Here is a 26,210-nt window from a genome sequence, read left to right as displayed (position 1 = left end):
AAAGTCTGACACTGTTTCTACTGTTTCCCCATCCATTTCCCATGAAGTGATGGGACCAGATGCCATGATCTTAGTGTTCTGTATGTTGAGCTTTAAGCCAACTTTTTCACTCTCCTCTTTCACTTTCATCAAGAGGCTTTTGAGTTCCTCTTCACTTTCTGCCATAAGGGTGGTGTCATCTGCATATCTGAGGTTATTGATATTTCTCCTGGCAATCTTGATTCCAGCTTGTGCTTCTTCCAGCCCGGCATTTCTCATATTGTACTCTGCATATAAGTTAAATAAGCAGGGTGACAATATACAGCCTTGATGTACTCTTTTTCCTATTTGGAACCAGTCTTTTCCATATCCAACTGGCTCTTAAATAGGATAAGTAGATTAGGGCACCGAAAGGTTAAAGAGGTCAGATTTCACGAGCTCTTACATGAAACATGAAAATCTAAGAGGAAACAAACACAAGGGAAATACTTGTTGAGCATGAGTGGAAAACATGGTGAGATTGGTATGTCATTATAAATGCCTTGGAGATCTCATAATCTGGCTGACTCTATACTTGCTGACTTAAAGCTGTGTAACCTGTTGGATTCCTTTTTCAAATGATGCTTCTTATACTTTAAAGTGGGCATTGTTTTTCTTTTTTTTTTTTGGTGACGCCTTTGTAAAAGGAAGTCAGTTCTCTGTTCATTACTGTAGCTCACACTGATGCAGTATGATTTGGGCCATGATAGTTTAACCCTGCAGATCCTTAACAGTTTAACATCTCCATGTTACCTCTAATCCATGTTATTTCCTTTTCACATCTTGCAAGCAGGAAGGAGTGGACTTTAGGCACTGGATTTTACTTATAGAAATGTGACTGTAATTTCTTACTGCATTTGCTCTTGTAGCCTTTAATGTTAAACTTTTCCTTTTTTATTTCAGAAGCAGAGGTGTCAGAACAATCCACAGGTATAAGTCATCTTCCTCCCGAGGTAATGGTGTCAATTTTCAGTTATCTTAATCCTCAAGAATTATGTCGCTGCAGTCAAGTGAGCACTAAATGGTCTCAGCTGGCGAAGACTGGATCACTCTGGAAGCATCTTTACCCTGTTCATTGGGCCAGAGGTAGGTAAAGAGATGCTTAATTTGTTTTAAAAATATTTGTCCTTTTTTTTTTTTTTTAGGTGAACACATATAGACATTAAGCAAGGCTAGAGAGAGAAACTCTGAAAGGTTGACTAAAAGCTAGGTTTTATAGTTAGATTATAGGTCTTTCTTTATATACAGTTTGTAAAAGCTAACAATGCTTAAGTATTCATGGGTGAATTGTGTGATGTGTGCAATTTCCTTTAAAATAATTAGGAAAAAATAATTGGAGATGGAATGAAAAATAATTGGCAAAACGTTGATAATTGTTGAAGATAGGTGATAGGCACATAGGTGTTCGTTATCCTGCTTGTTTAATGCTACTTATTCCTACTTTTGACTACGTTTGGAATTTTCCATAACAGAAAGTTAAAATTAATAGGTTGTCAGAGCAGCTTTAAATAATTAGATGAGTATTTTAAAAATATAGAATAAATTAATCTGATAAAATTTAAAGATGAAGTATTGTTTCCGTTTTGATAGTGGGTCAAGATAACTTAATCTTTTTTTGTCTATAGCATATTTTTTTGTGATTAGTAATGCCTCATTCTATAACGTAGCCATTTTGAATTAGTTAATTTCATTGTGCTAAGTTAGTTTTATATGTAAAAAAAGAAAATTTTGTTTCCATGAGCATATGATGCAGTCATGGTATAAGTGCAACTAATATGGCATGTATTTTTCTGTCACTGAATTAAATTTTCTAGGTGAGTATTTACCTCAAATTTACATTGATTTTTTAAAAAAATTTTTCTGTAATTTGTCACTTTGATGTGGAAATATATATTATTTTACATAAGCTATAAACCTAATTTTAAAAGTTTTATTTTTATAATATGTAGCACTTTTAAAATAGGCTTTTGCTGGGTATTTAATGTTTTTTCATTAAGCTGTTTGGAGTATTGGGTAGACTTATATAATCCAAATGATTAGAATTATTAATGTGGAATAATTTTTCCTATTGAGGATAATAATATATTAAGTGAAAAGTCAAAGCAAGTATGGATATATCAAATATTCTTTTTTAACTGTATCTTTGATTATGAAAAATTGCTTATTAATATATAATCAGGTACTGTTTGATATAAAGATCAATTATAACAATGATAGGCTAGATTTCTGTGACATTAACTAAATCTTGTATATGCTGTATGTTGGTTTTTTCTTTGTTTTTAATATACTTGAAAAGTTCCAATAAAAATGATTTAAATTTAATTTATTTACAGTATTTGTTTCCTGTTGTTCTCAATCACAATTGATTTTACCCCTTCCAAGGGATATTTTGAAATGCCCCCTGTTTTGAAATGGATGCATTCTTGTTTGTCCCAACTTGGAGTATTACACTGATATCCATTGAGTGGAGGCCAGAGTTACTGCTCAGCACCCCCCAGTGCACAGGAGGGCCCTCTGCAAGGAAGAATTAGCCAGCCCAGAATATCAGTTCAGTTCACTTCAGTCACTCAGTCGCGTCTGACTCTTTGCGACCCCATGGCTCATCCTCTGTCGTCCTCTTCAGAATATCATTGGTGCTAAGGTTGAAGATCCTTAACCTTAGAATCCAGTCAATCCTAAAGGAAATCAGTCCTGATTATTCATCGGAAGGACTGATGCTGAAGCTGGAAACTCCAATCCTTTGGCCACCTGATGCAAAGAACGGATTTATTAGAGAAGACCCTGATGCTGAAAAAGATTGAGGGCGGGCAGAGAAGGGGACAACAGAGGATGAGATGGTTCGATGGCATCACCTACTCGATGGACATGAGTTTGGCTAAACTCCAGGAGTTGGTGATGAACAGGGAAGCCTGGCGTGCTGCAGTCCATGGGGTCACAAAGAGTTGGACACAACTGAGTGACTGAACTGAACTGAAGATTGAGGAGCACTACTAATAGATAGACTTACTGATGTTAGGAGTTCAGGATTTAATTGTGCATAGTCTCTTCACAATCAAGTAACTTAATTTCAGTGCATTTTGCAGGATCTTTAAATGCATGGTTTACCTTACTTTTTTCCTTTGACTTCTGTTCCCACCTACTTGTGAATTGCTGACTAATTCACTGCTGAGTAGAAAGTCTTGCTTCCTTTTGTTTATTAGCTGTTGTAATGGAGGTATTGCTGGAGCCAGTGTTGAAGCCACAGCAGGGGAAAAAGGTTTGGTTGTTTTCACTGATTTCTGAAATTGCATGTTAAAAGACTATTGATGATTATTTGTCATAGTTCTTTTGGTGTGTCTGAAATTGAATTTTGTGCTTATTGAAGTGTACTTTTTAAAATCGCAATTGAGTATTTCTAACAATAGTTAGCTCATTGCCTAGATAGAGCTCATGTATTTTTTTGTGCAGAGATTTTTGTTATAAATAAGTTACTTTAGGAGAAGAAGAAAAAAAAATGGTGGTTTTTTTTTTTTTTTTTTAAATGATAGCCAATCTAATCTTGGGCTTCCCTGCTGTCTCAGACAGTAAAGAATCCACCTGCAATGGCTGAGACCTGGGTTTGACCCCTGGGTTGGGAAGATCCCCTGGAGGAGGGCATGACAACCCACTCCAGTATTCTTGCCTGGAGAGTCCCCATGGACTAAGGAACCTGGTGGGCTACAGGCCATGGGGCTGCAAAGAGTCGGACACACTTGAGAGACTAAGCATGCAATCTGATGTTCCTTTTGTGTATTTGTTGAGTAGGTGACTGGTACAGTGGTCCTGCCACTGAACTTGACACTGAACCTGATGAGGAATGGGTGAAGAATAGACAAGATGAAAGTCGTGCTTTTCAGGAGTGGGATGAAGATGCTGATATAGATGAATCTGGTAAGCCATGTTTAAAATTAAAACTGTTACATAGTACTCTAATAATTAGTTACATTTAACAAATACTTAGGTGCTCGGGTTTATGTAATTTGTATTTTCTAAAGTAACTGGTGTTTTTAAGCCTGCTGCTTTTAAAACTTTGACAGAATAGTAAGTGTACTTAAAATTCTATTTAATTTTTAATTGTGTTTAGGCTTGATTCCCATATGCTTTTATATTTATGCAAACACCTAAAAAATCAGAAAATGATGGCTTTTTTCCTTATTGAAATAATAGACATTTATTATACTGCTCTGCAGTTTACCATGTGTTTTTAGGGCCACTTCATTTGATCAGTTCAGTAGTATCTATGAGTTGTCCGTGGCCCAGAGGAAGCAGCATGAAGCTGTTGAACCTGTTTATTCATTTGTAAACAGTCATGCCACTTGCCTCATGCGGTGGCTGTAGAATTAAGAAGTAATGTATATGGGAACTCCTTGTAAATGGTAGAGGATTTTATAGACTAGTGTAGGCATTCATTAAGCACCGTGGGAGAATTCAGAGGTGACTAAGACTTCATCTTGCCCTCAAAGAACTCACAGACAGGAGAATTGAGAATACAAGATTCTTCATCATGGTGCATATTGGAAAATGCTGTAGGAGAGGTGCAGAAAGATGCTTTTTGGGAATATGGAGGAGAAAGACACAATTCTGTCTTGATATTATCCTAGATAATTATTATTAAAAGATGATAGAGTAGTAAAAAGAAAGAATTGATGAATAAGATATTCTTATACATTATAAAATTGAACCTGTAGGAATTTATTTGTAAGCCGCCCACTTATAGTTAGCTGGTCTGGCAAAATAACTAGACTTGTGGAAAGTAAGGACTATAAATACAGAGATGACTCTTTCAGTATCAGGTTTATTTTTATGAAATAAACAATGTGGCATAGTTTTAAATATTTTGAAGGTGTCATATAAGGAAGAGGTCTATTCCAGTGGTATTTGGTGATATGCTTACCCTGTGGCAGGCACTTTTTTGGCATGAGGTTAATAGTGAACAAAATGGAAAAAAATCCTTGGCTTTGTTTAGCTTTAAATTTAGAGGAGGTGGCTGACAGTAAACACAGGCAAAATACGTACTTTGTTAGGTAGTATCAAGTGCTGTGGAGAAAAATAATGGAAAAGTGTGCCAGGAAGAGAGGAAAGAAGTTACCATTTCCCATAGAGTAGGTAGTAAGGTCTCTTGAGAAATCTGAGCAAAGACCTCAAGGAGTTACGGTTTTTAGTCTTATGTCACCTTAGGGAAGTGACACTCATTCAGTCGTGTCTGACTCTTTGTGACCGCATGGACTATACAGTCTTTGGAATTCTCCAGGCCAGAATACTGGAGTGGGTATCCGTTCCCTTCTCCAGGGGATCTTCCCAATCCAGGGATCTTACCCAGGTTTCCCGCATTGTAGGCGTGTTCTTTATCAGGTGAGTCACAAGGGAAGCCCAAGAATACTGGAGTGGGTATCCCATCCCTTCTCCAGGGGATCTTCCCAACTCAGGAGTTGAACTGGGGTCTCTTGCATTGCAGGCAGATTCTTTACCAACTGAACTATTAGGAAGACTTGATTTACCCATTCTAAAAAAATCAATTCATAGTATCTGTGTTGAGTTTTAAAGATCTTATCAAACTTAATGCGTTTATCTCAGCTCTTAAAGATAGACAAAGAGACTGTTGTTTTCTTTCCCGTTGAAAGGGAAGGGTTAAGGTTATAATGATGGAGCCTTTCTAAGGTAATATATCTGTTTAGCTGTGTAGTATATCCAAGACTAAACTTGGATCTGCCATCTATGTTTGTGCTTTTTCAGCTTAGCTGTTTTTACTAGTCTTGCAGAGAAGTTATTACTCTTCATAGGATGTTTTGTTTTCTTTTTCTTAGGATTTCACAGTAAACAGTATATATTTAGAGACAGCCACAGAAACAAAAGAATCATTTGGAAATAAATTTATAGTAGAATAAGTAGGGTTCACTAAAAGTCATTTTTATCCCTATATTTCACATTTATGTTTGGCTAAAGGAAGAATTTAGAATAAAATCTGTAACATGGAAACATTAGTCACAAATTCAGAATTATTCTTTCTACTTAAATTCCTTTTGTCTGCTACACTCAGTTTTGTGTTAAATGAGACTCCCTCAGCTTCTCCTCTTGAACTGTTTTATGTTTAGAGACATTCGAGTTCGATCTTCAGGTAAGCCAGAAAGCAGTAGGATAAGAGTATTAATTCATTGTTTTTCGTGTAGTGTGTTTTTTTCCTTATATCAAATTGGGTTTTTTATTTTTTGGTTTTGGTACTTGTTGTTACAGTACTGCATCCTTTTTTAAACATCTAAGCTTTACAGAAGTTATAAAGCAAAAAGCAAAAGCTTTGCTCATTTTTAATTTCTTAAAAATTCTAAGGTATTTTTCCTTCCTTGACTCATTATGGCCAGCCTGATTGTTTCAGATCTCTTCTAGGTCCATGTCCCTTTTATTTATGTGAGATAATGATAATACTTTCTATTATTTTTACTGTGGCTGATTTTCCTCTTCATATCCTATATTCTTTTGCAGAACTTGAGAACTTGCACTGTTCTTGAAGTAGTCAAAGTATTTTTTCCAAAATTTTTTCGGTACCTCAAACTGGAGTTATTTTTAATCTTCCTTCTGTTAATTAGCTTGAGAAGAAAATTACCTTCAACCTTGAATCATGTAAAAACTTTCTCCCTTCCTTCCCATTTAAACTTCTTTTCCCCCTTTGTCTCTTTTCAGTTGATATCAGAACTGTTAAATATTAAGTGCTGGCTGATGAGAACTTGTCCATTAAATTTGCTTTGCATATATAAGGGAGTTTAAGGAGAGCAAAAAGTATTTCATATTTAATGATATAATGATTCATTGAGTAGCCTGATTATAACTGGTTTATCATGTTCTTAGACTTTTGAATTCATTTTTCAGAAGAATCTGGAGAGGAATCAATTGCTATCAGCATTGCACAAATGGAAAAACGTTTACTCCACGGCTTAATTCATAATGTTCTACCATATGTTGGCACTTCTGTAAAAACTTTAGTATTAGCCTACAGCTCTGCAGTTTCCAGCAAAATGGTAGGTATAAATTTGCACTAGCTTGGGTATTGAGAAAAAGTAGCAATGATCTCCATTTGGTTTGCTTATTGCTAAGCTTAATTAAGAAGAAATATAACTTTACCCACGCGTGTGCTTTCCCATAGGTAGGCATACACTGCTGATTTTCTTCTTTTTTCATTTCAGTTCTCATAGTAATCTTTGTATGTAGATATCATTGCTACACATTATAGGAAAGGAAACGGAGACTAAGAGAGGTTAAACAGTTAGTTTCACAGATGTTAAATGACGAAGCTCAGGTTTTTTGTTTTTAAATGTTTTTTTGCTGCACCGTGAGGCATGTGGGATCTTAGTTCCCTGACCAGGGATTGAACCCAGGCCTCTTGCCTTGGAGGCATGGGTTCATTTTATTTTTTTAATTTTAATTGGAGGCTGGTTACGAGGTATGGTTTCTTAACCATTGGACTATCAGGGGAAGTCATACATGACTCTGTAATATGTAAGGCATGGTAAGATGGGCAGATGAGATTAAATCACGGTTTTATAAAAGATGATCTTGTGACATCCTACATCAGAATCTCCTTGGGTATTCCTTAAAAATGTAAATTAATAAGGGGTTTCATCACAATATATATTTGTAATGCAAAATTGAAGTGATTTTTACATGCAGAAAAACTCCTGGATATATAGTTTACTGAAAGTTGTATCTCTAACCCTAACTAAGCATCTGCAGATCTTCACAGTGATTTTTTTTTCCTCTTTTAGGTTAGGCAGATTTTAGAGCTTTGTCCTAATTTGGAGCATTTGGATCTCACCCAAACTGACATTTCAGATTCTGCATTTGACAGGTTAGTTATTTTTGAGTATTTAAATTTGATGATTTCTAACTATGAATTGATAGAATTGTTCTATAGTTTTTAATTTGCATCATTGCAGTTTAATCATACTATTATTTTTTGGTCATGTTATAGCAATAACTTGATGGCACCCTCCAATTCCTTATTCTTGTCTTTAGGTCCCCAAACTTATTTGTATCATCTTGTCATCTTTATAATCTCCTGTGTCTAGGCTTTTGAGCTGTGCTGTGCAGTGGTATAGACTGGGGCTATGTTTTAAAGACGTTTTTGTTTTCAGTTGGTCTCGCAGTACCATTTGGCCAAGCTCGCTCTTACTCTTTGTACTTATTCTGAAGTTCTGACTTTTTTTCAAACTGCATTCAGACTGTTTCCTTGGATACTGCTAGTTTCCTCCTCCTCCTGCCTCACCCTGCACTTGCCTACCCTAGTCTTTATATCAGTACCTGTCTTCCTGTTTCAGAGAAGGCAGCGCATGCTTCCCTGGCTAAGGCTAATTCTCTACCAGTTCCTGGAGCTTGTTCTTCTGAAACAATTAAGAGAATGCTCCTCTTAATTATTATTTTCCTTCTCTCATGTGTGTGCAGCTTTTCTCCTCGACTGGTTATTTTTCAGGATGAAAAACAGTCTTTCCTTTCCATACCCTTTTCCTTCCGTCCCCTTCTGTTGGGTTAACAGTACTCTTAGTTCCCTGTTACTCCTGTTATCTTTGCATAGTCCTAGCATCTAAAAAAATGCTTGACAATACATACTCAGTAAATGTTTGATTGATTATATTAGATTTAAACTCTTTCCTGTAGTTTCCATTTATTTATGTATAAATAAATGCTTTTGAAGAATTTAACACTTTTCACTAATAGTCTTGTTACCTCTTAATTAACAGTTGGTCTTGGCTTGGTTGCTGCCAGAGTCTTCGGCATCTTGATCTATCTGGATGTGAAAAAATCACAGATGTGGCTCTAGAGAAGATTTCTAGAGCTCTTGGAATTTTGACAACTCATGAGAGTGGCCTTTTAAAAACATCTACAAGCAAAGATACTTCGACTACATGGAAAAATAAAGACATTACCATGCAGTCCTTCAAGCAGTCTGCTTGTTTGCATGATGTGACTAACAAGGATATTGGAGAAGAAGTAGATAATGAACACCCCTGGACTAAGCCTGTTTCTTCTGACGATTTCACTTCACCTTATGTGTGGATGTTAGATGCTGAAGACTTGGCTGATATTGAAGATGCTGTAGAATGGAGACACAGAAATGTTGAAAGTCTTTGTGTAATGGAAACAGCATCCAACTTCAGTTGTCCCTCCTCTGCTTGTTATAGTAAGGACATTGTTGGACTAAGGACTAGTGTCTGCTGGCAACAGCATTGTGCTTCTCCGGCCTTTGCGTATTGTGGTCATTCATATTGTTGTACAGGAACAGCTTTAAGAACTATGTCAGCACTCCCAGAGTCTTCCGCGCTGTGTAGAAAAGCACCAAGGACTAGACTGCTTAGGGAAAAAGACTTAATTTACTCTGGGAGTGAAAAATCTGATCAAGAGACTGGGCGTGTGCTTCTGTTTCTCAGTCTGTCTGGATGTTATCAGATCACAGACCATGGTCTCAGGTGAGTAATCAGTTGCAGAGTATTAGGAAACGGACATGTTCTCCTCAGTGGAGTGTAAAATTTTGAATCTAAGTCATTCCTTTCAGCTGGTTTGTTTAACTGAAAGAGTTAACCACTTCTGCTGTATCGCACTGTTGGAGTGATATAACTTCAGCATGACGTTTCTTTCAGTCAGGTCAGTTTGTTTGTGGTGAGGAAGAAGTTAAAAGTTTAACAAATACTTAGCAAGTACCTCCAACACATTTGCTAAGGTGCTTTAGTGGATGTAAAGCTGAATAGGATAGTTTTTACCTACTAAGACTTGTAACAGAGAAGGAATACACATCTGTGTATTGTGTGTGTACATTCTCTAAGTGATGTTGGATTAAAGATTCTCTGAGGCTCAGAGAGAGGCCTCTCATCCAGTTGCAGCAAATGATCAGAAAATGGAATGAAAAGATGACCCTGAATTGAACTTTGAAGAAAGACGAGGGATATTGATGGATGACAGAGGGAGAAGAGACCATTCCAAGTGGTAGCGGTCATTTGAGCCCTCAGTAAAGTGTCTGCCAAGCAGGAGATGGGTTCGATCCTTGGGTCAGGAAGATCCCCTGGAGAAAGGCATGGCAACCCACTCCAGGATTCTTGCCTGGAGAATCCCATGGACAGAGGAGCCTGGTGGGCTGCAGTCCCTGGGGTCGCGAAGAGTCAGACACGTCTTATCGACTGAATAGCAGCAAAAGCCCTGTGCAGTTGTTGTTAGGTGGTTTTGCTGTTTCGGCGTTCTCAGCATCAATAGTGTGCAGTAGTTGTTCTGATTATCTGTGACATGAGCCTTCAGAAATTGATTTCATGTTTTCTCTTTTACCCTGTCATAGACTTGAATTTTACCCAGGCTCTTTAATAATAGGTGTCAGGCATGTTAAACAGTGAAAATTCATCCAACATAAAGCCTAAGAATCCCACTTGTCTTTTAAATATGATCTTCAGCAGATTTAAGTTGGACTGTGGGGAATATTCAAAGGAGACTTGGTTTTCTGGTTTGGTTGTAGTGAAGGATGTGTATTGGGGAATAGTGGGCAATAAGGCTATGACAGAGTTTAAATTCAGGGAAGAATTCATTGGGGGAATGGGGAACACAGGAACTACCTTAGGAACTGCAGTTTGAGTGCAGCTCAGATTTTAAAAAGTGCAGCTCTTTTAATTAGATTATCTTGGTAATGATTATCTACTGTGTGACTTACCCTCTTCCAACTGGTAGGGATCCAGAGTAAATGAGACAAAGTCCTTACTTTCATAGAGTTTACGATCTAATGGTAGAAGTAAGACAAGAAAGGTAGACTATCAGGCAAAATAGTCAATCTTTTAAAGTTTAGTAAACCTTTAAAAATTTTTTTTGTGGCCAAACATGCCTGCTAATTGCTACCTTTTGGTAGGAGAATCTGATGGATTCATATTTCAAGTAATTACTGATGAGGGGGACTTTATGCCATTTAGCTGTTTCTTTTCCTTATGACTTACATGCTTTTGTTCCTCATTTTCTCAGTGATGTCCTCTTTTATGTTTTGTTTGTTGTATACCATTTGATTCCCTTTCCCCCTATTTTATTTATTTTTTAAAGTTTTTGTTTTTGGTTAAGGGATAAAATTAACACCTTGAAACTTAAAACAATGTAGTTTGATAATCAGCTTAGTTTCAGTCATCTACAAACACCCTACTCTTGACGTCTGTCTCATCTTCCTTTATATTGTTATAGGTACAGGTTACATCTTTTTTTTGTTGTTGTTAAACCTCAGCATGAATCAGCCATAGGTATACATCTGTCCCCTCCCTTTTGAACCTCCCTCCCATCTCCCTCCCCATCCCACCCCTCTAGGTTGATACAAAGCCTCTGTTTGAGTTTCCTGAGCCATACAGCAAATTCCCATTGGCCATCTGTTTTACATATGGTAATATAAGTTTCCATGTTCCTCTTTCCATACATCTTACCCTCTCCTCCCTTCTCCCCATGTCCATAAGTCTGTTCTCTATATCTGTTTCTCCATTGTTGCCCTGTTTATACATAATACAAAATACAAAGTGAAAGTCGCTCAATCATGTCTGACTCTCTGCGACCCCATGGACTATATACAGTCCATGGAATTCTCCAGGCCAGAATACTGGAGTGGGTAGACTTTTTCTTCTCCAGGGGATCTTCCCAACCCAGGGATCAAACCTAGGTCTCTTGCATTACAGGCAGATTCTTTTACCAGCTGAGCTACAAGGGAAGGCCAAGAATACTGGAGTGGGTAGCCTATCCCTTCTCCAGTGGATCTTCCCGACCCAGGAATCGTACCAGGGTCTCCGGCATTGCAGGCAGATTCTTTACCAACTGAGCTATCAGGGAAGCTCTTTATATTTTGTGTACCCTTTAACATAGATTTATAATTTTGTGTGGGCATTTTTAACTAATAACTTTATGCTTTCAAATGGTATTATACGACTTCACAAAGAATCTAAGAATCTTAAAAGAGTAAGCCCTTGTTCCCCTCCCCATTCTTTGTGCTGTTTTTGTTAAATATTTTATTTTTATATAAGTTTTAAACTCCAGAATAACATTGTTAATATTTTTTCTTTGAACAGTTGTCTTTTAGAAAAAAAAATTAACAGACAAATCTTGTTTCACCTTTTTTGGCATTCTTCTATTGTAAAGTTTCATGTTTCCATTTGGTAATATTTTTCTTTTGCCTGCCAAATCCTCTGTAGTTTTTCTCACTGTAAGTCTTTTGACAGTCAAAATCGCAACCCTTGTCTGGAAAACTATTTCACTTTCATTTTATAAAGATTTTCACTGTGTATAGAATTCTAGCTTGGTAGTTTTGTTTTAGCACTTTTAAGATGTTCCATTGTCTTTTAGTTTGCATAATTTATGAAAATTGTATTCAACTTTTATCTTCATTTCTTCTGTATGTAATGCATGTTTTTTTCTTTAGCTGCTTTAAAAACTTCATTTCTACTTTGAAAGCAGTTAGCACATGGTATGCCTTGGTGTCTGTAGATACGGATAGCTTCATCATCTGGATCTGTTGTTTCTAGCTTTCATAAAATTGAAAGACAAGATTCAGCCATGATTTCTTCTAGTACTTTACTATCTTCGCTTTTCTGTATAGCCCTTGCTTCCTGCTGGGAATTCATGTATGTCAGACTTCTTGATGCTGTCCTATAGGTCACTTGATTGTACTAGTTCCCTGGCTGTCATAACAAAGTACCACAAACAAGGTGGTTAAAATGATAGGAATTTATGCTCTCACAGTTCTGGAGACTAGAGTTCGGTAATCAAGATGTTGGCCAAACCGTGCTCCCTCTGAAAACTTTTAGGGGAGCGTCTTTTCTGAAGTTTCCCTACCTCTTATGGAACTAGATGTTGCTTGGACTGTGGCGCAGTAGCCCTGGTCTGTGCCTTGGTCGTCTTCTCGTGGCCGCCCCATTTGTGTGTGTGTGTCGGGGGTGGGGGGCATCAGTCAGGCTGGATTAAGGCCCACCCTAGTGACCTGATCTTAACTTGATTAATTCTGCAAAGGTCATATTTCCAACTGGAGTCACTTTTATGATACTGAGGGCTAAGACTTCAACATGTTTCTTTGAAGAGAGAGAGGGGAAGGGGCACAATTCAGCCCGTAATACCAGGGCTTTTTTTCCTCACTGTTTCTGTTTTTATGTTGGCGCTTTTTTTGGTTAATCTGGTCATTCTTCCAAGTCCACGAATTGGTTTTGCAGTGTGTAGTCACTGCTGATCTCATTCAGTGTACTTTTTATTTCCGGTACTGTGCTTTTCATGACTTGAAGTTTCATTTGGTGTACTCATATTCACCCCCATATACCTATACACACACACATAAATATACAGTGTATGTAAATGTATTAAAACATACCAGAATAGTAAAAGTACATATTTTTGTTTCATTATGTTTGTATTTTCTTTTAAATCCTTGAGCATATTTAACATAAAATCTCTTTTAAAGTCATTATGTATTAATTTCATCATCTTTATCATTTATTGGTCTGTTTACTGTTCTTGGTTTTTTATTCTTTGTATGTTTAATAGTTTTTGATTGGACACCAGATAATGTGAATTGTACAGAATCATTGAATTCTGGAATTTGTTCTGTCCTTTTAAAGATTACTGCTTTGAATCACTCCCTGATCTGTATTATTTCTATAACTTGATATATTTCTAAAACTTTTTTTTCTCATCACATGTATTTTTAATACTTTGTTTAAATGTTTCCGTCTTTGGTTGAGGGCAGAGATTGTATTTTGCATTTTACTGTGTAAGCCTGTGCCTGGCATATTTGGACATTGGTGATAAAAAGTAGACTAGAGTCGTCTTTCTAGAATGCATTTCTTATTACTTGTTATTACTCCTTTATCTAAGCCTTTCAGTGAGTCTAACTGCCCTTTGATGAAAGTTCACATTCTTGGCCCTTGCTTGCCCCTGTAGTTTACCTCTTGTTACCTTCTTTAAATATCTTTTTACTTCCTCCCACCTTCACCTTTCACAAATAAAAGACATCAAATAGGTAAATATAAACGTGACACACATAAGAGAACCATCCTTTCTTTAACTATACTCATCTATTTCCTTTTCCTCCAGCATATAGGCAGATGTTGTATTGTACTTTGCTTCATCATACTTTGCAGGTAATTGCGTTTTGCACAGATTGGAGGTGACAGCCCTGCATCGAGCAGCTCTGCCACCGTCATTTTTCTAACAGTGATTGGTCACTTCACATTTCTGTGTTACACTTCAGTTCTTCAAACTTTCATTATTATTATATTTGTCATGACGGTCTGTGACCAGTGATCTCTCATGGTCCTATTGTTTTGGAGTGCCACAAACCACACAAGACGGTAAACTTAATTGATAAATGCTGTCTCTGTGTGTTCTGACTGCTTCACCAACTGGCTGTTTCCCTCTCTCTCTCCATCCTGAGATGCAGAAGTATTGGAATTAGGCCAGTAAATAGCCCTATATGTGCCCTCTTCATGCAAAATGAAGAGTCATGCATCTCACTTTAAATCAAAAGCTAGAAATGATTAAGCCTAGTTAAGAAGGCATGCCCGAAGCCAAGGCAGGCTGAAAACTAGGTCCTTTGCACCAGTTAGCCAAGTTGTAAAAGCAAAGGAACATTTCTTGAAGGAATTAAAAGTGCTACTTCATTGAACAAATGAATGATAAGAAAGCAAAACAACTGAGCTGCTGGTAAGGAGAAAGTTACAGAGGTCTGGATAAAAGATCAAACTAGCCACCGTATTCTTTGAAGCCAGAGCCTAACTCAGAGTGAAACCCCAACTCTCTTCAGTTCTGTGGCGGCTGAGAGAGGTGAGGAAGCTGCAGGTGGAAAGTTGGAAGCCAGCAGAGGCGAGGTTTTAAGGAAAGAAGCCATAGTGGATTAATTACAGTGCAAGGTGATAGAAATTGCGGTGAAGTATTCAGAAGGTCTAGCCAAGGCAACTAACGAAAGCAGATGCACTAAACAGCAGATTTGCAGTATAGGTGAGACAGCTTTGTACAGAAAGAAGATGCCATCTAGAACTTGCCTGGCTGTAGGGGGAAATCAGTGCCTGGCTTCCAAGGACAGGCTGGCTCTCTTGTTAGGAATTAATGCAGCTGATGATTTCAAGTTGAAGCCAATGCTTATTTACCATTCTGAAAATCCTAGGGCCCTTAAGAATGATGTTCAATCTACTCTGCCTGTGCTCTGTAAATGAAATGACAAAGCCTGGATGGCAGCACGTCTGTTTGCAACATGAATTATTAAGTCCACTGTGGAGATCTGCTGTTGAATAAAAAAAAGGTTTGTTTCAAAATACTGCTCAGAGATAACGTACCTGGTCACCCAGAAGCTCTGATGGAAATTTGCAGTGAGATTAGTGTTGTTTCCATGCCTGCTGGCACAGCACACATTCTGCAGCCTGTGGATCAAGGCAAAACTCCCTAGCCCTGTTCAGCTTCTGAAGCATTGGATGTGCGATGTGCAGTCGGCCATTGCCATGGAGAGAACTGGGCCCTTTCTGTTGACCAGTGCCAGCTGCAGGCACTACAGTTTTCATTGCATCTCATCGATTTGCTGAGTGTACTTCAAAGATGTGATGGTTTCGCTGGGATTCAGAAAGCTGTCGTGGATCAGACAGGCAGCAGACCTCCAAACAGTGACCATGATCTTTTTTCTGTGCAAGTTTGGCTTTGGGAAGTGCTTTGGGGTTTCTCAGTCCACTGAGTTGGTTATCACTGGTTGTCTTATAAAATACACTTTTCGTTGCACATCACAGTCCAGCGAAGAAATGGTTTTCTATTGTATAGAATAAGAGAAGACGACACCTCAGAAGGACAGTTCTTTAGATTTGTGGTCAGCTCACGAGGGACCCATTTATCAAGCTTTTTCACCTTTCCAATTTGCTTCAAATGCCGAGTGACCTTGAAACAGTTGACCTTCTTCAGCAACGTCTCCTGTAGTTTTAAGAGGATCAGCTTTGGTGATTGCTATCAGTTGGCTGTCAACTTCTGATGGCCAGCCACTGTGCTCCTCATCATCAGGGCTCTAGTCTCCTTTGCAAAACTTCTTGAACCACCAACCACTATTGTATGTTAGCATTTCCTGGGCCAGATGTGTTGCTGATGTTGCAAGTCGTCTCCACTGCTTTATGACCTATTTTGAACTTGAATAAGAAAATCACTCGAATTTGCTTCTTGTCTAACATCATTTCCATAGCCTAAAATAAAAATACGGTAAAGAACCCACCTGCCAATGCTGGAGATTCAAGAGATGCGGGTTCAATCCCTGGGTCGGGAAGATCCACTGGAGAAAGAAATGGTGACTCGCTCCAGTATTCTTGCCTGCAGAATCCCATGGACAGAGGAGCCTGTCAGGCTGTGGTGCATAGGATCGCAAAGAATCGGATTCAACTGAAGTGACTTAACATGCACACAATAAGTCATTAGCAAAAAACCAAAACAAGAAATGTGCATTGGAATGATGTATAGCTTAACCACCTTTATTTAAGAAAGTATTCCAATATCAAATGGCAAATTTCAACAGTGCAAAATCTGCAGTTATTTTTGCACCAGCCTTTTGTTCAGTTACCCAGTCATGTCTGACTCTTTGCGACCCCATGGATTGCCAGCATGCCAGGTCTCTCTGTCACTCACCATCTCCCTATGTTTGCCCAAATTCATGTCCGTTGCATCAGTGATGCCATCCAGCCATCTCATCCTCTGATGCCCTCTTCTTCTGCCCTCAGTCTTTCCCAGCATCAGGGACTTTTCCAGTGAGTTGGCTGTTTACATCAGATGACCAGAATACTGGAGCTTCATCTTTAGCATCAGTCCTTCCAACAAATATTCAGGGTTGATTTCTCTTAAGATTGGATGATTTGATCTCCTTGCTGTCTGAGGGACTTTCAGGAGTCTTCTCCACCACCACAGTTGGAAGGCATCAGTTCTTTGCCATTCTGCCTTCTTTATGGTCCAGATCTCACAACTGTACGTGACCACTGGGAAGACCATAGCCTTGACTATACAGACCTTTGTCGACAGAGTAGTCTCTGGTTTTCAGCACACTGTCTAAATTTGTCATAACTTTCCTTCTAAGAAGCAATTGTCTTCTGATTTCATGGCTGCAGTCACCATCCGCAGTGATTTTAGAGCCCAAGAAGAGTAAATCTGTCACTACTTCCATCTTTTCCCCTTCTCCTTGCCATGAAATAATGGGGCCGGATGTCATGATCTTAGTTTTTTTAATATTTAAGCTGGCTCCTTAACTCTCCTCCTTCACTCTCATCAAGAGGCTCTTTAGTTCCTCTTTGCTTTTGGCCATTAGAATGGTATCATCTGCATATCTGAGGTTGTTCTTGTTTCTCCTGCCTATCTTGACTCCAGCTTGTAACTCATCCAGCCCGGATGTGCTCAGCATATAGGTTAAACAAACGGTGATAGCAGACAGCCCCGTCATACTCCTTTCTCAATCTTGAACCAGTCAGTTGTTCCATACAGGGTTCTACTAATTGCTTCTTGACCCTCATACAGGTTTCTCAGGAGACAGGTAAGATGGTCTGGTATTCTCATCTCTTTAAGAGCTTTCCACAGTTTATTATGATCCACACAGTCAAAGGCTTCGGTGTAGTCGATGAAACAGAGGTAGATGTTTTTCTGCAATTCCCTTACTTTCTCTATGATCCAGCGAATGTTAGCAGTTTGATCTCTGGTTCCTCTTGCTTCTTGAAACCCAGCTTGGACATCTGGAAGTTCTTGGTTTGTATTACACTGAAGCTTAGCATGCAAGATTTTAAGCATGACCTTACTAACCTGGGAGATGAATGCAATTGTCTGATGGTTAGTACATTCTTTAATACTACCCTTCTTGGGAATTGGGATGAAGAGTTTCCTTTTCCAGTCCTGTGTCCACTGGAATCTGCGATTACTTTTGCACCACCCTAATACCAATAAAATGTTTTATATTAAGGTGGACACGACTGAGCGACTGAACTGAACAGATGCATATAGTTATTTAGACATTGCTGTTGCAAACTTAATAGACTCTACAGTATGATGTGAACATAACTTTTTTACATGCACTAGAAAAACAAAACATATGTATGACTTGCTTTATTGTGATAGCTGCTTTGTTGCAGTGGTCTGGAACTTGACCTGCAGTCATCTCTGAGGTCTGCCTGTACTGTATTTCTCTTGTCTTCATGCATTTGCTGTCTCTGTAACATGCATGTATTGGCTGACTTCTGCTTGTTTCTATCTCCATTCCAGTTAAAATGTTGCTTCTTATCGGAAACCTTTTGCATCTCCTCTCCCTCAGGCCACCACCACCCTTCACTGTATTCCTGGAAGAGCGTTCATCATGTAATTGCTTGTTTACTTTTGTCTTGTTTGATTTCCCACTAGATGCGGTGAGGCGAGTGAATGCGCATGTAGCTCACTCGAGTGTGTTTGTGATTCGAAGTTTTATATTCCACGCAGTCTGTCCTCAATGTCCTGAAAGTTTTTGAGTTTTAAAACATGAGGTAGTCTGTGCATTGAGGTACCTTCTGAGATCTTTCAGGTCCCTTTTTAGAAGCTGTTTTATTTTTTATTATGAGCTATTCAACTTTACAGGAAAAAAAAAGATTTAATAAACTGTAAACCTTAAAGATGTCTGTCTGTAATTACTTGGCCCAGTGAAGACACAGAAGTTCTGAATTGCTGCTGTTATTAAACTCTGGGATGGATCAGGGAATCTGTGATTTAAGAAAAAAGAATCAGTCTTTTTCAGTTAAAATATCAGGGGAAGTGTGCATTTAATTTAAATCTCTCATGTATATTGGGGTCTTGATAAACCCTTTTTGATTGACCAGCTTTTTCTTTTAAACATGCAGTGATAAAACATTAAAATGTATATCCCGACGTTTGTCCATCAGTGTTTCTCACTGAGTATAAAAATATTTCCCAGGTTATTCTGATTTCAGCAGTTTACATACTTTTCCTTACCTTTACTTCCTGATTTCCATGTGCCTGTGTAATGAGGCTAATTATCTCTTTTTTTTTTTTTTTTACTGAATTTATTGTATTTTAGGCTTTTTGATATCTCTGTCCAGATGGACTGTTTCTAGTTTTCCCAGTTTTTGCTGTTGCATACTGAAATTTGATGTTCTCAATTTTGCTCTTGATATTTTTCAGCTCTGCCAGTGTCATTTTAGTCAATTTCTCATTTTACCGTTTTTGTATAAATAGTATTTTAAAAACTTCTTTTAAGGTATGCCATGAAACCTAATGTTTTCATTTTTAGTGAAATGGAATTCACATTAAATCTGTTTTTTTAAAGGGTACAAATGAGTGGTTTTAATATACACGGTTGGCAACCACTGCCACTATCAAATTAGAAACATTTTCATTAAACCAAAAAGAAGCCATATACTCATTAGGAGTCATTCCGCATTCCTCTTTGTCCCCAGCCCCTGGCAACCAGTAATCCACTTTGTCTGTCTTTTCTGCCTATTTTGGACGTTTCGTATAAATGAAGTTACCTAATGTATGGTCTTTTGTATCTGACTTCTTTAATTTAGCACTGAGTTTTCAAGGTTCATCCGTGCTGTAGCATGGATCAGCACTTTGTAGCTGCATCCTATTTATACTGAATTTTGTTTATCCACTCTTTCATTGGCGAACGTTTGGATTGTTTCCACTTTTGGGGTATTATGAGTAATGCTGCTGTGAACATTTGCTTGCAAGTTTTTCTGTGAGCATGTGTTTTCACTTCCCTTGGATATGCACCTAGGAGAGTAATTTTGGGTTATAGGCTGACTCTAACTCTTTGAGGAACTACCAAACTGTTTAGTAATTTTCTTGATAATTTTTACTTAGGCAGTTTGCTAGGAGAATGAAGATTACAATTCTAATATTTAGTATTTCTTTCCTGTAAGAATTGACTTACTATCATGTTCTTATACAGAAAATTTCATAAGCCTTGTTTATTGAATGTCTTTGTAAATGTCTCCATTAAACGTAGAGTGTCCTACCTAAGGATGAAGTTAGTTTTCATGTTTTATAGAAATTCTTTAGTTTTCCTCATCCATTGGACCATGCACATGCGTAAGTTTTCAGAGTCTGTCTTTTAATTGTTAATCTGTTCTCATTGTTGGATTGCTTCTCTTGCAGGGTTTTGACTCTGGGAGGAGGGCTGCCTTATTTGGAGCACCTTAATCTCTCTGGTTGTCTTACTGTAACTGGTGCAGGCCTGCAGGACTTGGTTTCAGCATGTCCTTCTCTAAATGATGAATACTTTTACTACTGTGACAACATTAACGGTAATGCCTTTTTTAACAATGAGATAATTTTGGAGGAGTTGATTTAACACTTTTTAACAGTTCTGATAATTCTTAGGATTTCTATTGTGTTTCTAGATTTCTAATTACCACACATTTTTGTAATTTTAGATTTAGTCCTTTTCTAAACTTGAGCTTTTCTTATGGAGAGAGATTTCAGCTATCCATTCTACCAGATTTTAGAAATATGTAATAGTTTAATCAGTCCAGAGGGGCAGGTTTTTGTAGAATTACTAAAGTTGTTATAAAATTTGGGGAATTTCTTCTCGTGAAAGAGCACTCCTTAACGGTAGAGAGGTACTGATGTTCTAGATAACACCCAGTTCTTAGGGATGATAGTCAGTTTTCTTATAGGACGAGAAAGCTTCATAGTACAGTAGAAAGAGGAGGACTTGGGTGATGTGAGCTCCTCAGGGACCCTGAGTCTGATTCCAGATAAACCTCTTGGAAGATGGAGGAGGAGGGTGAGTGTGGTAATGGGAAGAGACTGAGGTGCTTTAAATGTAACTAAAATCCCTATAGTATTTTGGAGATTGAGTCCTGCACTTTCTTTTAACATCATCAGGTAAATATTTCTTGATGTTTTGTTTTGTTTGTTTTTTTTTAAGCCTATTCCTACCCTGCAGAGGGACTGTTTAATGTGCTTTTTCAAAGTACATTCACTGTCCTGTTGGTCATCTGGTAATCGCTGGTGGACACTGCAATTCAGAAGTCCTGAAGCATAAGCAGATCAACCTCCTGTATTTCTAACTGGGAAAAGTTTACATGGTTCAGATTCTGCTGTGTCTTTTTATATCATATATTGTTATTTTTGAGAGTCCAATTTCATCTTAAGATCATGGGAAGATCAACTGAGTTTCTCTCAGGCAGGAAACTGGATTGAGGCCAGGAAGACTAGAGGAATGGTATCTTCTTGAACGGCAGCCCAGTAGGCAGAGAAGTTAGCACACTTGCTGTTTCTCAGAGATGAGGTTTTCCTTAAAATACATATGAAGAGACAGGAGATAGCATGTCTTTTGTTTCTGGAATCACATTGGTGATGCAGGAGATGACCTCCTGTGTTCTGGAAATAGCAGCTCTAAGTTGGAGCATTTCTTTGCTCTCCATTGCCTGTGGTGTATGATAAGAAGTGGTGAAAGTGAATGTCATATTGGTTGCAACCTGCTAAGTGTATGAAAGAAAGTGTGAGTGCTGTGGTGGCTGGTGGCGCATTTGCTTCTTCGGGAATTTGGGAAGAATTTTACTTATTTATTTTTTTTGTATAGCTATGTCATTGTAGTTTCACCATTGTACTTACTAAGGCTTATATATTATGAGAAGTAATCAATAAGCAATTATTTTTTGTAGGAAAAATATCTTACTGGTAGGTTACATTTGATTTGTCTACATTGCTTTCATCATAGGTTATACTTATGGGAATAAATCTTTGAACCTAATTTGTTATACTTATTTTGGGGTATATAGATATTATTGGGTTGGTGGGGGGATTGGGTTTCACTTCAGTTTTATGACCTGTCTGCTTCTTTTGCATGTATATTTTTTAAAACTTGTTAGTATGTTAGAAATTCTTTCATTTTGACCTATTTTGAATATATAAATCTTAAAGTGTTCCAGAGGAGCTGCTATATTCCTTTTGTTGAATGTTTGTTGAATTACTTTTGTTAAGTTTTTTTTTTTTGAGGAAGTGAGTGGTAATTTTCAATAAGCCAATTTTAATGACCATATCTGTCTTTAAAGGGTTTGAAACAAAACAGACAGTGCTTGTATAATCGAATACCAGGTCTCCTTTTACAGCTTCTTAAAGCATGATTTGGGGGAAATGGAAATCCTTTAAAATTTACAGGGTGACTTGTCATATGAACTTATAATATGTTCCAGAGTTCCAGCCAGTTGCTCTTAAAGCAGTACTCCGATAACAGTCTTTTCCTTAAAGGACATTTTGACAACCTAGAAAGTGTTAAATAAAGTTGCCTTGTTTCCAGTTTTGCAAGATGACATGGGATTGATCCAGTATCTTTCATTACAGTTCAGCTTGTATAGTAAATATTTAGTGACTGTGTAATGGCTCTCTTTTTATTATTAGTTTTATTAGTTTGGAAAGTAGCCAGTATTTCTATACGTGTTCTTAGACTAATAGGGGGCATATTCGGGTGACACATTTTATTTTAATATTTGAGAATAACGCAGTGAGAATTCATTTTGTCAAAAGAGTTTATTTACATAGTTAACTACCAGTTTACTACTAAAAGAAGTAAATACTGATAAATAATGTTCATTAAATAAGTGGTGAAGCAAAATTTTCTGTTTCCTGAGCACTAGCAGAGATTTTGGAGAAGGTCCATTAATTGTCAAGCATTGTCTCCTGTGAGCAAGATGCTGTACTAAGCATTGACATAAAGTGACATTTTTGTTCTGAATGATTCTTCGTGACACTTAAACTTGTTTTTTGATTGACAAAAAAGTTAAGATTTAAGTATAAAGAAGACTTCTTAGCCATGACATTTAAAAATTCTTTGTCGTTTAAGAAGCAGTAGATGGAATTGCATGATTTTAGCACTCTGAAGAACGTTTGAGCAATGATAGCACAGAGGCTTTTTGTACTGATTTGCATTTCAGTGTATGTTTATGAATTAAGAGAGATTAGCTCATAGTAGGTGACAGTCTCAGATGACTTGCTCTCTTATATTTCTAATTTAAGTTAAAAGGAATTTTAAAGGTAAGTGAAGGTAAGTGCAGATACACAGCATAAATAACGTGCTTAAAATCTGAGAAAGACAAATAACTCAGTATTAAAAATTTGGGAAGATAATGATAGCTAACATTATAGCTCTTCTTTTCTAATACTTTTAAAGAACGTTTTCTTATGAAATTTATTTTTACCATGCATTTAAAGATTTTATTTGATGATTATGCAGATGTTAATTTTCTATTTATTATCCTCTACTGTAACTTAACCCTTATATATTATAACTATCGGGTTGTTTTTTTAATCTCATATCAAGATTGGTATTTACTGGTGATAAGTCAGTCCAGTGTTTACCTTTTGAACTCCATGTCTACGTAAGTGCATCTAGAGATCCTTGGCAACCCAGCATATTTTAGTCATATCTCTTTCTAGTTCTACCTCGCTTTTTCTGTGGCCTGTTTATTGTCCATTTAGTCCCTTTTCTGAATAGTCCTCCTGTGATACTGGAGCATCTTAACTGTTAACATTGCTTATGACTTCCATGCTTTGGAAATTGCTGTTCACCCCTATTTCCAACAGTATGAAACTAACTTAAAAACAGTGGTTGTCTTTACCTTTGCTTTGCTGTAGGCTTTCAACAAAATAAAATCCATTCATGGATGAATCCACTGTTATGGATTATTAGGATCAGTCACCTGGAATGTCATTGACCTTTCAATGGGATTGTAGTTTTGAGGTAGTGTTATAGTTATTGGCTAAGTACAGTTATGCCCTTGGACTTCTGTTGAAACTCAGACAGATATCCTAGTGTGTGTTTGAGAAAGGGAGCCCATTTTATATCAGTAGGAGCAATAACTTTGTGATGAATAAGGAGAGACTGACAGGTATCAGGATAGGGTTATTTTCTGCCTCATGTAGGGCACATGCTTTCATTCCTGCATTTTCCTTCCTCTATTAGCCCTACTGCCATCCCTGATACTTTGAGAACAAAGAGTGACTCAGGTCTCCAGAGTGAACACTGAGGATTCTGGGCCTCTGTTTTTGGAGGAGAATGATGAAAAACTGTGTGGCATAGGCATTTCTCGAAGATATTACAAGTTTGGTTCCAGAGCACCATAATAAAGGAACATTGCAATAAAGTGAGCCACATGAATATTTTGGTTTCCCAGTGTATGTAAAAGTTATGTCAGCACTACCCTGTAGTCTGTTAAGTGCACTAGCGTTATGTCTAAAAAAGCAATGTACGTAATTAAAATACTTCAGTGCTAAAAAATGCTAGCCATCATCTGAGCCTTCAGAATAGTCATGGTAGTACACTAAAGATCACTGACCACAGATCACTGACTGTAACAAATATAATAATAATGAAAAAGCTTGAAATATTGTGAGAATCACCAAAATGTGCCACAGAGACAAGAAGGGAGCAAGTGCTGCTGGACATAGTTTCAGTAGACTAGCTCCGTGCAGGGTGGCCACAGACTTTTAGTCTGTGAAAATGCGGTATCTGCAAAGTGCAGTAAAGCAGGTCACAGGTAAATGGAATGTGTCTGTGTTTGGAAAAGTGCAAATCTTTTGAGTGGCGTGCTTGATCCACTTGGCTCCCATGAAAGTGAAAGTGGAGTCGCTCAGTCGTGTCTGACTCTTTGCGACCTGTAGCCCACCATGTTCCTCTGTCCATGGGATTTTCCAGGCAAGAATACTGGAGTGGGTTGCCATTTCCTTCTCCAGGGAATCTTCCCAACCCAGGGATCGAACCCTGGGTCTCCCGCATTGCTGGTAGACGCTTTACCATCTGAGCCACCAGGGAAGCCCTTTCACTTTTTCCCTTTTATTTTCTCTTTTCTGAACCAGTAGATGCTTTACTTCATTGCTTTCAGCCATTCCTTAGGACTTTTCCTAGGCCACTTTTGATTTCAGTATAAAATTTCTTCCTTACCTTTCTGTCCTTTTAAAGAAAATAGGAGTATAGACATTTTGAAGTATTATAGGGAGTTTCATTTTGGAATACTGCACTGAAGTCTCCATGTCTCTTTCCTCTTATTTCTCCCTTTCAGAAAAGTTAGAATTATACACCGAGAAAATGATAGTTAGATATGTTTTCGTAAAAGCCGCCAGTGTAAGCATTCCATCCCAGGGGCTGTGTCAGGGCAGGGCCGTGGTAGTAAGGCAAGGCCTTGAGTCTTGGAGGAAGGTGCCCCTCAGTGACTGGCAGGCCGAGCAGTGACCAGAGTAAGCGGGAGGAAAGCAGACTCAGAAAGGAAGGCGGGGAGTATCAGTTAAAGCTGAAAATGTGTTCAAAGGGAATATCTGGTCAGAGGTTGTCAGTGCGAGAAGATTTTCAAGCCACAGGATTCCTTCTTAGGGTGTTTCTAATATCTGATAACACGTACTGAGAGATGTCATTTTGACTCTGTGATTAAGATTGCTAGTGTTGTGTCTTACTTTAAGAGAAAACAAAAGTGCTGCTTTGTGAATTTTAAGTTTTGACACATTCAGCTTTTAAAAGAACACATTTTCATTTTGATTAAGTAAAAAAATAGGCTTTGTGGAAATTCAGTTTTATATTTGAAATGATTTTAGACTTAAAATTACAGAAAATTTTAAACATATAAACTTAATAACACAGTGAAGCCTATGTATCATTGGCTTCAGCAGTTACACACCTGAGGCCAGTCCTCTTTGATATACCATTGTGCATTCCCTTATTTGCTCCCTATATCTCAGATATAATATTACTTTAAAAATTAAACATAAGTATTTGGAGATAAATGAAATCATAAGCTGCTCTAGTTCCACTATGGTTGTAAAGCCCATTTGTTTCTTTTCCTAAAGATACATTATTATTTTCATAGTGAGCTATACGAATGCTGTACTTCTTTGTATATCCTAAGAAATTAATCTTTGGTATTTTGTATATTGCCATTTCAAGAATACAAAGAAAAGTTAAATTCTGGGAAGTAGATGTGTTCTGGGTGTTGATTTGGAAGTTGTTATTTTCTTACATTGGTATTAGCATAGTTGCCTTCTTTTGCAATGGTTTGGTACTTCAAAAAACAAAATGAAACTAATTTAGCATATTTTTCTGAGTTAAAGTCTTGGTATCATCCCAGAGTACTATGATTTTTCAGTTTTAATCCTTTTTATAAAATGTTATTTTCTACAATAAAATTATATTTCATGTATTTTTATGGTCCTTAGTATTACAA

At 37.5% G+C, this 26,210-nt stretch overlaps 1 protein-coding gene across 3 annotated transcripts in view; it reads left to right on the top strand.

Moving 5' to 3' along the window:
- Positions 1-26,210, top strand: part of FBXL5 (F-box and leucine rich repeat protein 5) — a 42,789-nt gene that overhangs the window by 14,940 nt on the left and 1,639 nt on the right. For 2 of the 3 annotated variants that reach the window (XM_068975115.1, XM_068975117.1), the window contains exons 5-10: positions 922-1,104; positions 3,802-3,927; positions 6,898-7,046; positions 7,791-7,873; positions 8,763-9,488; positions 20,152-20,300. In XM_068975115.1, coding sequence (XP_068831216.1) covers positions 922-1,104; positions 3,802-3,927; positions 6,898-7,046; positions 7,791-7,873; positions 8,763-9,488; positions 20,152-20,300 — 1,416 coding nt within the window. The remainder of the gene's footprint in view (positions 1-921; positions 1,105-3,801; positions 3,928-6,897; positions 7,047-7,790; positions 7,874-8,762; positions 9,489-20,151; positions 20,301-26,210) is intronic. The other variant, XM_068975116.1, reaches the window with a different exon arrangement.

The sequence above is a fragment of the Capricornis sumatraensis genome, chromosome 7 (genome assembly GCF_032405125.1).
Source record: "Capricornis sumatraensis isolate serow.1 chromosome 7, serow.2, whole genome shotgun sequence".
NCBI classification, from domain to species: Eukaryota; Metazoa; Chordata; class Mammalia; order Artiodactyla; family Bovidae; genus Capricornis; species Capricornis sumatraensis.
This window is presented reverse-complemented; position numbering and strand designations above follow the sequence as displayed.